This window comes from Thamnophis sirtalis, unplaced genomic scaffold (genome assembly GCF_051295495.1).
Source record: "Thamnophis sirtalis isolate CommonGarterSnake01/CBP01778 unplaced genomic scaffold, rThaSir2_p1.2 scaffold_13, whole genome shotgun sequence".
Taxonomy (NCBI): domain Eukaryota; kingdom Metazoa; phylum Chordata; class Lepidosauria; order Squamata; family Natricidae; genus Thamnophis; species Thamnophis sirtalis.
The window spans coordinates 40,364,210-40,377,794 of NW_028261393.1; the positions used below are offsets into that span (position 1 = coordinate 40,364,210).

At 42.4% G+C, this 13,585-nt stretch overlaps 1 protein-coding gene across 1 annotated transcript in view; it reads right to left on the reverse strand.

Annotated features, from left to right (window-relative positions):
- COL4A5 (collagen type IV alpha 5 chain) overlaps window positions 1-13,585 on the reverse strand; it is a 153,734-nt gene that overhangs the window by 70,077 nt on the left and 70,072 nt on the right. The window contains exons 11-18 of the mRNA XM_087727340.1: window positions 11,631-11,666; window positions 11,021-11,062; window positions 10,814-10,906; window positions 8,472-8,525; window positions 8,316-8,372; window positions 3,128-3,172; window positions 2,985-3,038; window positions 2,068-2,109 (exon numbers count right to left, since the gene is read on the reverse strand). Of these exons, the coding sequence (XP_087583466.1) occupies window positions 2,068-2,109; window positions 2,985-3,038; window positions 3,128-3,172; window positions 8,316-8,372; window positions 8,472-8,525; window positions 10,814-10,906; window positions 11,021-11,062; window positions 11,631-11,666 (423 nt within the window). The remainder of the gene's footprint in view (window positions 1-2,067; window positions 2,110-2,984; window positions 3,039-3,127; window positions 3,173-8,315; window positions 8,373-8,471; window positions 8,526-10,813; window positions 10,907-11,020; window positions 11,063-11,630; window positions 11,667-13,585) is intronic.

Consider the following 13,585-nt stretch of genomic DNA (forward strand, 5'->3'; position numbering starts at 1 on the left):
GGTTTATCCCCAGCATTTCAGCCAGCTGTTGTGGCCCACAAGCAGCCAGCATAGCTGGCAGCAGAGTTGGACAGTGAGAAGGTTGGGGAGCAACATGGGCCAGTCCTGGAGTCTGGGGATGACTCGGATGAGGGCTCTGCATCGGAGGCAGAGAGGGAACCAAGGCCATCTGGTAGTTATTTGCTGCCCCTGGAGCCTGATATCAGCAAGGCAGAAGAACAGCGGGAACCTGTTCCCAGTGTGCGCATGTGCAGAGCTGCCAAGAACAATTAAGAAAACAGGGTCGACTTGGGAATAAGGTTTGGAGATGATTAGCCCCTCCCATAAGACAAAAAAGCGGAGCAAACGGGGCATGAGCTTTTGCAGGAAGCAATTAGTTCATCTGGTCAATTCAAGCTTTGAGAAGTTCTGTTTGACTCTGTGCTAAGTTTGGCCTTGCTCTGCATTTGACAATTAGGTTTCTGGCAGCATTCTGAAGGAGGTAAGGTGGGTGTTTATCAACATTCCCCTGAAAGACTGTGGCAACTCGAGCAGACATCTGTCGGAACCTTCACAGACTTTTTGTGAATCCTTGTGGACTGTGAACGACCATAATTTATAGCTGTATAACTAAAAGAGGGTTTTTGAGACTAAGATTGTGATGTATGCTTTCTCAGGAAGCCTAGGTGAGAACACCAGCATATGGGAATCAATACTGGTGGGTATTTTTCTTAATACTCTATCAATGCTAGCATGCAGGGATTTATTGGCCCGTAAGAGAGACTGTGTTTTCATTGCTCTGAACAGAGTGTTCTCCAGTTGGCTAGTCCTCAAAATTTAAAAACAAATTTAAAAACATTAAAAGCAGAAGTCTGAAAAGGTTTTTCAAAGCACGAATAAAAGCAGGACATTTGTCTCCCTGTTATTAGGTTTTGCTCAGCCGACTTCTGAAATCAAAATTATTTCAGAATTTTCTTTAACAAGATTTATTAAAAGCAAAAGAAATAAATTGCAAGGATCGTAACAACTAGTTTGCTTTCTCATCAAAACCTGTTTGATCTCTCTGCCTGTTAAGGTGGAGACTTAAGTGAAGCAAATAAATATAACAATATACTAACAACTAGCAGAATAAATCACAGGATGTAATGTTTGTTTTTCTATTACTTTTTAACACAATTGTTCCCCAGGTGATAAATCTAAATGAGTGGGGTCCTTCTTTAAAACCACTGGTGCTCTCTAGCTTGGTGGCTTTCTTGTAGACGTTTCACTACCAAACAAGATAATGTCATCAGTGCTAGAAGGGGTAGGGTTTGCTCTCTATTTATACTCTCAATGGCTTGCCCTGACAAATCTAAACATTAATGGGTATAAATAAAGAATAAAACTATATATCCCCTAGAAATTACAGTTTCTAAACATGGGGAAAAAGAACCAGTGAAACTCTTTTGTTGACTTTTTTTGTCTGAAAATCTATATTCTCTTTAATGTTTTACAGGCAGTTCTCAACTTACGACCACAATTGACCCAATTTTTTTGTTGTTAAGCGAGACGTTTGCCAACCGAGGTTTTTTTTTACAAATTTACAACCTATTTTTGTCACGGTTGTTAAGTGACCTGGCTCTCCCATTGACTTTGCTTGTCAAAAGATGATCATCTCAGGACACTGCAACAGTGACAAGTTCATGCCAGTTGCCAAGAGTCCGAATTCTGATCATGTGACCCTGGGAATGCTGCTTTTTTTCAGTGCTGTTATAACTTCAAAAGGTCACCAAATGAATGGCTGTAAGTCAAGGGCTACCTGTAAAAGAAACATTTTAAGCTGGTCATTCTTCTGAATATTGCAATAGCTTTAATGTACGAGGACGCAAGCAGATACAATACTCCTCTCAATTAGGACAAAGGCAAGAACAAACATATTGCATTGCCATTTTTTTTTTAAAAAAATGTTTTTATACCACAGGATTTAATAATGGCAAAAGAAAAAGTTCTAAAAGACGCTCACTGAAGAAATACCTTTGAAATAGGAAGAAGAATCTGCCTGAAATGCAATTTAAAGGAGGAAGCAGAAGAGATAGGATTAAGACTTACCAATCCAGGTGGGCCAGGAAAACCAGCTTCTCCTTTTTGACCCTGCCAACAACATAAACATTGCAACATCTGTATTCCTGAGAAAACCAAGCCCAGCACAACTCCACCTATTCTTAAGGTAAAGGTAAAGGTTCCCTATGCACATACTGTATATGCTAGTCGTTCCCGACTCTAGTGGGCAGTGCTCATCTCCGTTTCAAAGCCAAAGAGCCAGCGCTGTCCGAAGATGTCTCTGTAGTCATGTGGCCGGCATGACTCAATGCCTAAGGCACACACAGCGCTGTTACCTTCCCATCAAAGGTAGTCCCTATTTTTCTACTGGCATTTTTATGTGCTTTCGAACTGCTAGGTTGGCAAAAGCTGGGACAAGTAACGGGAGCTCACTCCGTTACGCGATGCTGGGGATTTGAACTGCCGAAATGCTGACCTTTCTGATCAACAAGCTCAGCGTCTTAGCCATTGAGAAAATTAAAATATAAATGCCAAGAGAAAAATGGAAATTCTACAAGAACAAAACTAAACTAAATAAAGAGATTAAAAATGTGGATATAAAAACAAGCACAAAAAAACCCAGAAAGAGATATTACCCAACCATTTGAGCACTGACAAATATATTGCTACAACAAAAGCCTTTTCCCTTTGCAAGGCAGCTCTCAGATTTATAAACCTCTACATCTATTTGCAACCAATTTGACCTATTTTACACAGAACCAAGTGCTTCTATTAAGAAGCAAAATGTTACAGAGGAATTGATCATGTCCATTTAGATTACAAGGATACACTCCATTATGCATGTATATGTAGGGATTCGAACTGCCAAACTGCCAACCTTTCTGATCGACAAGCTCAGCGTCTTAGCGCCTGAGCCACCGCCTCCCTCATCTAGTCTTAGGAAGATTCTAAACTATATTACTTACTTTGTCTCCATCTCTTCCCGGGATGCCAGATGTGCCAGGATCACCGGGAAAACCCTGGGCATGAGAAAAAGAAAAACTCTCAATCCTACAAACATTTCACAGCGGTTTTATCTGGACATGAAGGAAAGATAGAAAAGACTTACAGACAAACCTGGCAATCCAGGTTCTCCATCTTTTCCTGGCTTCCCCTTTGAAAGAAAAAAAAACACAGAGAAAAGCATTAAATAACAATGAAGCTGGTAGATGCGCCTGGCATTATTGCTGGCAGTCAAAGGCTGAAAATGGGAGGTTTAGGTAAATACCACAAGGCAGGGGGTGGGGGTTCACATTAGTTAGCAGCAGAGGTGGGTTTCAACCGGTTCGCGGCGGTCCCTGCGAACCGGTTGGTCGGCGAACCCGGAAGTAAGTAACTTCCGGGAGCGGCGAAGGGCGCATACAGCGCCTGCGCGATACCCGGTTTTGACAAGTTCTGCGCTTCCACGCATGCGCAGGACGCATACAGTGCCTGCGCGATCCTCCAGGAGCAGCTGGAGCATCGCACAGATGCTAGTACGCATGCGTGCGCCGCACGCATGCACGAGGACGCTGCCGGCCCCGTTCCAACCGAACCGGTTGGAACGGGACGAGAAACCCACCCCTGGTTAGCAGGAACCATTAAAGCAAATTTCAAGGCTGAAAACAAGATGGGAAGTGCTAGCCTGAAGCTATTCTCTCCCATGGTATGCAATAAAATGGATTTCATTTCTCCAGAAAAGACATTGGTTTTGCCCTCTAATTTCTACTCTAACTCTGAATAGCAAATCAGAGCCTTCCAATGTTAGAGCATTCCAGCCCCTTCATTTTATTCCCCACTTTTTTTTTCATTTTACAATTTTATAATCCCTTTAATTTGTGGTAGAGTTAAGGTGACTGAATGGAGCTGAGCTTTTACTGGCCGGATCCTCTTCCTGACACCTGTGCAGAGTTCACAGCAGATATTTTCTTTTTGAGCCCTGATAAAGAAACACCTGCTGCTGCCTAGAATTGAACTCTCAATTTTCCGAGTGGGAGGAAAGGGTCTTCTCCACTAGGCCACCACTTCCCTCAGGTCTTATTCCCAGACAGTTCTGTTAAATTTAAAGATCATTTTGAAATGGTGACAAAATCCACCAGCAATGGATTTTTCTTCTTCTTCTTTTCTTCCTTCTTGATAGGAAAATGGAGGTTCACTGGGATCACAGCCACCACAATTCAAATAAAATGGAGAGAGAAATTCAGTGAATAAAACCAGGATGGCTGGTTGTAAATGGATGGGTTTTTCATTTCAAGGGGGGGGGGGATGGACCACCCATTGATATCCATTTATAAGATTAAGGAATGACCTTGTCAGCTTTCACTTACTAGATTCTATTCTGGTAATCTGTCTACTAGAAATGAAAGTAGAATCTAGAAGTACGCAGATCAACTTGAAATGTTCCTGTATTTAAGACTATGCCAGAAAATCCAGAACAAATGTGACATCTGAAGTGTAGAACATAGAGAAAGGTGGAGATATGCAGCCGTGGTGGTGCAGTGGTTAGAGTGCAGTATTGCAGGCTACTTCTACTGATCACCGGCTGTGAGCAGTTTGGCAGATCGAATCCCAACAGGCTCAGGGTTGACTCAGCCTTCCATCCTTCTGAGGTGGGTAAAATGAGGACCCAGATTGTTGGGGGCAATAGGCTGACTCTGTAAACCACTTAGAGAGGGCTGTAAAAGCACTGTGAAGCTGTATATAAGTTTAAGTGCTATTGCGATCTTCCTTCCTTCCTTCCTGTTAGAATGCAGTATTGCAGGCTAACTCTGCCCACTGCTAGGAGTTTGATTCTCACCAGGCTCAAGTTTGATTCAGTCTTCCATCCTTCTGAGGTGGGTAAAATGAGGACCCAGATTGTTGGGGGGAAATATGCTGACTCTATAAACCTCTTAGAGAGGGCTGTAAAGCACTGTGAAGTGGTATATAAGCCTAAGTGCTATTGCTATTGCTATTGCTATCTGTTCCTAAGGAGATGGGATGAATATATTTATTCTACAGCAAATAGATAATGTTAATAAAGAATCACTTCTCTAATTTATTAAAGGAGGAGGAAGATGGGATGATGATGAAGGAAGAGAACGTGAAGGAGGAGGAGACTTGCAAGATTCTGTTACTATAGGACTGGGGAGTTGATTTCTTGGTCTGGTCTAACTAGTGGCACTAACATCAGTCTTGCATGTTTGATTGCATTAACAGAGTTGGAAGGGACCTTTCAGGTCATCTAGTCCAACCCCCTGGGCTGTTCTTCTCTAGGCCTCCTTCTAAGCCACTCGACTACCTGTTTGTTGTGGACTTCAATTACAATTTTGCATATCTCTACCAAGGTCATCTTCCTTACACGCTACATAAAAGCTTATGAACATGTAACTTGGAGCAGCCTTTTGTCAATCTTACAATCACACCAGGACCACCTGAGGTTGCGAGACCTAAATACCTAGAGAGCACCAGGCTTCTAGAGGCCAATTTAAGCATGAACAAGGACACAGCATAAGTACAGTTATTGTATCCTAAAAAACAAAAGCCATACAAGTGCTAAGATATGAGAAAACTGGTGTGAAGCCATGGCACAAGGCTGGTGTGAAGCCATGGCACATATTCCCTATGTCAATTCCTTGCCCCAAACATTGGTGGGTATCTTCTCCATAAATGTTTGCCACGGAGACCCTGTTTCCATCCTAGTTTAGAGCTCCTGCTTTTCAATAAATGGTTAAGGAGATCTGTTTGCAGCTAACCTGACTCTCAGAGTTACTGTAGCCTCAAAAGAAAGCTAGGAGGTTGTGTGTTCCTCTTTCTTTTTAATACATGCCTCTTCAAATGATCGTTTCAGATTTCAAAGTCATGTATAAGGATCAAGTGAAAAGCAGGAATGAACTCCAAGCTTAAAGTTGTTGATCACTCAAGAAACTCCACACAATATCTCAAAGAAATCTGCATCAGTTGCAATGGCTCACGAAAAAAATGTCTCTTCCTTCCATAATATGATGATGACCTAAATCCAGATTGGAACTTTTTCTTTAGCTCTTTGCTCAATACTTTTGCTTTTCCATTAGGGTAGCAAGCATTTCAGGCACTCAAGTGGATGAAATCTAAAAAATATGGAAATCTCATCTTTACATAGCACTTAGCAATAGCACTGAGACTTATATACAGTTTCACAGAGCATTTTATAGTCTTCTCAAAGCAGTTTACAGAGTCAGCATCCTGCTTCCAACAATCTGGGTCCTCATTTTACCGACCTCGGAAGGATGGAAGGCTGAGTCAACCTTGAGCCGGTTACGATTGAACTCGTGGCAATGAGCAGAGTTAACCTGTAATACTGCATTCTAACCACTGCGCTGCCATGGCTCCTTTCGACTTATGATCACAATAGGGATCAAAATTTCAATGCTAAGCAAGGTAGTTGTTAAATGAGTTGCACCTGATGTTATGACCTTTTTGGTTTTTTGCTATAGTTGGTTAATAAATCACTGAAGTTTTTAAATGAATCAAAGAGTCATTAACCAAATCTGGCTTCCCATCTTGCTTGTCAGAAGCCAGCTAGGAGGGTTGCAAATAGCACTAGCAATAGCACTTAGACTTATATACCACTTCAAAGTGCTTCATAGCTCTCTCTACATGGTTTACAGAGTCAGCATATTGCCACCAACAATCTGGGTCCTCATTTTACTGACCTCAGAAGGATGGAAGGCTGAGTCAACCTTGAGCCTGGTGAGATTCGAACTGCAAATTTCAGGAAGTCGGCAGTCAGCAGAAGTGACCTGCAGTACTGCACTCTAACCACTGCACCACTGCAACAGTCACATGACCCTGGGATGCTGCAACCATCATAAATACATGCTGATTGCTAAGGGCTCAAATTTTGGTCACGTGACGGAGGGGATGCTGTGATAGTCATAAGTGTGAGAACCAGATATAAGTCACTTTTTTCAGTGCTGTTGTGACTTCAAATGGTTGAAAGTTGAGGACTACCTGTACATTTGCTATTTCTTGAGTGTGATGGTATTACTGGTTGATGTGTTCCCCTAACCTCTATAGTCACTGAGAAACCAATGGTATTTATATATTTAGGACTTGCTGCCCTTTCGCTAAAAATTTTAGTGAAAATTTTTTTCACTAAAAAAGTTCCCCTCGCACATGCGTGCTAGTCATTCCCGATTCTAGGGGGCGTGCTCATCTCTGTTTCAAAGCCAAAGAGTCAGCGCTGTCCGAAGACGTCTCCGTGGTCATGTGGCCGGCATGACTAAATACCAAAGGCACATGAAACGCTGTTATCTTCCCACCAAAGGGGGTTCCTATTTTTCTACTTGCATTTTTTGTATGCTTTCGAATTGCTAGGTTGGCAGAAGCTGGGATAAATAACGGGAGCTCACTCCATTATGCGGCGCTAGGGATTCGAACCACCGAACTGCCAACCTTTCTGATCGACAAGCTCAGCGTTTTAACCACTGAGCCACTGTGTCCCACAACCTATATAGCGAAGGGGAAAAGGGCCATATATACCCTTTTGCATAGGTTAGTATGTCTTTGACTTCATCATTCTGAGAAACAAAACACAACAGCCCTTGTTGAAATGGGCTTCACAAAATCAAAAGAAAAAGTTGACTTATTCCTGTAAAGTCTGGAGGGGAATATTATTCATTCATTCTGGATTCTTATGCCATCTATTATAGCCCTGGCCTCTCCCATAAATGCTAAATGGAACTCCCAGAAATCAGAACATGGGTTACTCTGATTAAACCTTTCTATGCTTCTAGAATCCTAGGGTTAGAAGGGACCTTGAAAGTCTTCTAGTCCAATCCACTGCCCAAGACAGGAGATATTATACCATCCTGGACAAGCTGAATGTCCATTCTTTCCTTTTCTGCTTATATAACTGCCAGTTGTGGATTTCGGGGCCAAGGCCCAGTATTTACCCATTTGTCCAAATTTCTGAGCAACCAGAGGTTGGAAAGCAAAAATGACATCTTCATTTTTATATATATGTCCCTTCCAATTTGTGTTCCAAAGATGAAATCCAGGAGGAAGAAATCATCTGAATTCCTTAATCCAGATTAAAAATTAAATGTTGGTGTCTATTGGTTAAACTGCATTGATAGTGGTTGTGTTCATGCATTTTTCAATGGCCTCTTTCTCATTCAGGAGGGCTTCATCCACACCAACTCTAGCAGATCATATGAGAAAGGAAAAAGTCTTACCCAATATTTGGTGGCTTACTAAACTCCCAAAGCTATACATGGTTTGGAAAGGTAAATATTGGGTTCCAAGAAGTTACTTACTCTTTTGCCTGGTTCTCCTTGCTCACCTTTTTCACCTTTTCCACCACCAGGAGGGCCCTGGAAATCAGAAAAAGCACCCCATTATCAGTGAATAGGAACCCAACCTTTGGACAATCCTGATGCCCCTCCACAAATGAAGCAAAGGAAAATACTCACAGGAGGCCCGGGAGACCCTGGGGATCCTGGGGGGCCCGGGTCACCTGTATCACCCTGTCAAGAGCAAAGGGAAATAGTTATAAATCCATCCTATCAAGACTGATTTGGACTTTCACTTTGCTTCGCTCATAGTTTGACTGTAACAGGGGTTGGGGGTGGAATGCAAGGGTGGAGGAATGGTATCCAAGCAACTGTAACTTTCCGTGAGACCCAAGGACACACCAAGCAGATGTCCCAGGGTGGCTGGCTGTTTCCCATAACAAAATGAACAGAAGTGATGGGTGAATGTACTAGACTGTGAGTGGCCCATAGGGAAAGGGGGGAAATGAACTATGCTTCCTTTTGTGTAGGAAACCCAGAGCTGGTTTTGCTTCTTCTGTGCCAATGTGGTTTTTTCCCACTAAAGTTTTATACTCTTGGTAAAATAATGTCCCAGGAGTTTCTTTTTTCTGGATTTGCCAATTGGACAGTTGACGCTGAGGTTCTGATCAAGTTCTACCTTCAGATTTTGTGGACAAATATCGAATGTGCTCAAATTCCATGGAAAGTATTGTCAATTATTAGAGAGGATACAACATTTATTTTATTTGTTTGTATCCTGCCTTTATTATTGTTACAAATAACTCAAGTCAGCAAACATATCCAACACATCTTCCTTTTTCTATTTTCCCCACAACAACAATCCTGTGAGGTGAATTGGGCTGAGAGACAGTGATTGGCCCAAGGTCACCCAGCTAGGTTTCAGGCCTAAGGCAGGACTAGAACTCACTGTCTCCTTGTGACTGGCCTAAAGTCACCAGCTGGCTTTCATGCCTAAGGCAGGACTAGAACTCACTGGACCTGGTTTTTAACCTAGTGCCTTAATACTAGACAATTTATCTTTATCAGTCCAATTTAATTCCAATTGTCACTCAAATAACTGCTTTGAGTGACTAATCAAATTGATGTAATTCAAAAGGCTGTATGCATGTATGTGTATCAGTGGTGGGTTGCAGGTTGTATGCCCTGGTACGGATGTACCGGAGCCTGCCCAGATCACCGGGTACCATTCCAGTACGGTGTTCCGGAGGGCCCATCTACCCGCCCAAGCTTCTTATTGTGTTTTAAAGCTTTTGGCGCTTCCACGCACACGCACGGCACATACAGCACCTGTGTGATGCTCCGCCGACCAGCTGGAGCGTCGCAGAGGTTTGAGGAAGCGTCATTTGCAACTACAATGCATGCTCGCGCCCTAAGCGCCCATGTGGGCTGGGGCCGTTCCAATCGTACCAGTGGGAACAGAATCCGGAATCCACCACTGATGTGTATACACAAAAGTCTGTCAAACTACTAGATCAATTTAAAATCACCCAGATGCACTTGGTCCATTGAATCAGTCAGACAAATCATTGAACCATGATGTCATTACATTGTGTTCTTTGATGTTGAAAATGTTTGGCACTGTCTCTGCAGATGTGGCTCCTTAGGACCCACATTCATACATCTGCCTGAAATACAAGGTGATGGGCAATCTGCCAGAGATTTGAAGTCTTCAGTACAAATCTTGTGAGATGTGGCAAATATCAAGATTTTAACTATATGTTAAACATTTTTTTCACAAGCCCCTCACTCATGGTACTTCCATTAAGATGATACTGTATATGTCCAAGAGGAGAAAGGTAAGGATGTTTTTGGAGGACTTTTGAGAACTTTTTGAGAAGATCTTATGATAGTGACACCAGTCTATGTGGTTGTATGTATTGGATGTTTGTAAATCTGAAGGCACACCGTGCTAACTATTGTAAAGATTAAGCTATTGGGTTCTGGGCTCTTTTCTGTGGAAACAATGCAGAAGAGCATGTTGGAAAGGACAACTTTAAAATTGAAATGAGGACAAATGAAGAACACTAAAAATCTGGTTCTTGTTCCACACTTTTCACCTTTTCTTTGATGTATAGCAAAATTTATAGATCTGTCTGTAAAGACAAAGAGATTGTAGGGTAGGATCAGGCTTAGTAATGGATGCTACTGTGAACATGCTGGTAAATGCTAGAGGATGGTCCAGTGTAACCCATCAATGCAACTGGATAATTGAGTGAGAATGGTGGGAGAAGAGCTGGTAGAGTTGGGGGCAGTGAAGTTAAACAAGTCATCAGTCTAGAGTCATTATTTTGCCACAAACAGTCCAAGTCCAACCCCTCCTGAATTCCATTGACCCATATGTGGTTCCAATTTAGTGTTGAACTTTAGTTGAGGTTCTCGTGTATAGGTTTGAGCAATAAATCTTCTGAATTGCAATTTAGCATATGGTCTTGAGCCATTGTGGCTGAAAGGTACCACCAGGACCATCTCCTCTCACTCACCTGATCTCCTTTTTGAAATTCTACATCATTGATTCTCTTCTGTTCGCCAATCTGTCCTGGTGGCCCTGGGGGTCCTTGAAGTCCCTGTTCACCCTAACCGCCCCCAAAAAGACAGCGAGAAGGATTAGTTGTATTTGTCACTCCCCCAGAAAGAGTCAGCAATCCTGGAAACCAGTTCAAAGGGCCGGCTCAATATTTCACACTCACTTTTTCTCCTTTGGGTCCTTGGAAATTCAAGCCCATATTGCCCTGAAAAAGAATGGAAAACAATGACTACCATGAAGATGAAATGAAATAATAATGGGAATGATGAACCTTGGCTAGAATGCGCCTTATAGAACTATATTGATTTCTTTTACGTTTGCAGTGATTTCAATAGTGATTAGACAACCTACAACAGGTGGAGTCATCCTTTGACAATATTTACATACCTAAAGAGATAAACAGAATGACCACAGGTGGGCCAAAAAAGTAGCAGGGCTGGGATGACTTCTGACTTCCTGCTGGCTTCCCCATTGACTTTGCTTGTGGGAAGCTGGCGGGGAGCATTGGAAAGCATGTTCACAGGACTGTCACTGACCACAGTGGTGCTGCAGTAGCCATAAGTTTGCAAAGATAACTGGTGTGGATACCCTTGAAATTTCAGTTACACAGGAGTAATGGATATCTATGCATTTTTAAGTTAGCAGATCTGAGGTAACCTGATGCAAAAATTGTTGCCCTATGAAGCATCATTTCAGTTAATTGAAAGTTTCAGACTGACAGTTGAAAAAGCAACAACAACTAATCAGATACAAAAGGTTATCATATGCCATACCTTAGGACCCGGCAATCCAGGGGGACCAGGAGGACCCTATTAATGTAAAGAAACTCATTAATTTCCAGAACTATTTCTGTACACAGGATAAATCAATCTGCGATTGATAGGCTCGCACAGTAAAATTACTGCTGAGGCATACCCGTCTTTCCCTGTGACCATCCTATTTAATGCCTGGTTTTCTCAGAAATTCAATCCTAGCTAGTCATCATTTTACTAATAGCCTGAAGAAGAGGATTGACACTTAGGATAGACAAGGAGAGGATCAGAGAAAATTTAGCTAATTTAAACAAACCTAAATCTCTAATTTAAACAAACCCAAATCTCCAAGATCAGGTGGATTACCTCCAGTGGTGGGTTTCAAATTTTTTTAGAACCTCTTCTGCTTTGTGGGAGTGGCTTGCTGGCCATGTGACCGGGTGGGAGTGGCTTGCTGGCCATGTGACCGGGTGGGAGTGGCTTGCCAGCCATGTGACTGGATGGGCATGGCCAACTTGTAAAATGTGGTGAAACTCACTTAGCAACACTCTTGCTTAGCAACCAAAATGTTGGCTCAGAAACTCTGGCATTGAAGTGTGCAAGTCTTAAAGCTGTCAAGTTACAAGACCCTTACACCCCTAGCCCTTTAGAAAAAAAACCCAGGGGTGTTCAAACCTGACAGCTTTAAGACTTGTGGGCTTCAACTCCTAGAATTCCTCCTCCAGTCATGTTGGCTCAGGAACTCTGGCATTTGAAGCACCCAAGTCTTAAAGCTGTCAAGTTACAAGACCCTTGCACCCCTAACCCTAACCCTTTAGAAAAAAAAACCCAGGGGTGTTCAAACTTGACAGCTTTAAGACTTGTGGACTCCCAGAATTCCTCCTCTCGCTCTTCATCTTGATGACGCACGGACAGGCAGGGGGAGGGAGCTGGAACCGGTTCTAAACAGCACTGTATATTTATGGAACCTCTTCTATAGAAGAGGTTAGAACTGGCAGGAACCCACCCTTGATTACTTCCCAGGGTACCAAAGGAACAAGTGGAGCTGACTTTGGAACCACTCTGGGCATCTTTGAAAACTCCTGGTGAGCTGGCAATTCCCAGAAGACTACCGTATTTCCCTGAAATAAGTGCTTGGCCTTGACTACCAAAATAAGTGCTTGGCCTTATTTTTTGGGAGGTCTTAAAATTTTTGAGGTGCAGGAGGTGGCAAGCGTGGTCACCTCATGGCTGCTGCTGTGTTGCAATATTTTCGGGGAGGGCTTATTTTAGCACATGCGCTCAAAAGCCCAAATGAGCTTATTACCTGGGGAGATCTTATTTTCAGAGAAACAGGGTAAGTAAAAATTGGCCCTGATCCAATCATTCAGTCAGCTTGGGACTCTGGGCCAGTTTAACTAGGAAAATTAAGTCAACCTGATTCTCTAAACCGAACCAAATTGATTTGATTAGGTTGAACTGATTATTTTTCAAACAAGATTTTAACGCATGCCCCAAAAGTCCTTTGAAATCATTAGATCAATTTGGAAGAATTGAAGAAGCTACTTGGATAAGCGGCATTTCAATGTTTCACCGAAAAAGAAAAAGACAATCCAGTTGCCACAATTTAACTTTCAACTAACACTTTCTGGATGATTGAGAGGCTTTCATCAACATCAATCCGGAAGCTTCCGATTTAATCTGAACTGTTAATTCGAATCAGAAAGCCAACTTGATTTGGAGATATGATTGAATCATTTTCAAAAGGAATCTCTCAAAATAAACTTTGCACAATCCAAAGGAGGAAATTTGTGAAAACATAAGAAATAGTGATGCTTTCCTGAGGGCCTCCAGATGTTATTGGCGCTCCAAATATTAGGTCCTTTCATTAGGTCCTCTTCAAAGTGGCAGCCTGATTGCCAAGCATCCAAAATGCCGTTATATGACCAAGGCAGGGGGCATATGTCGGATAGCCATTTGTTTGAAGTGGTGTAGGG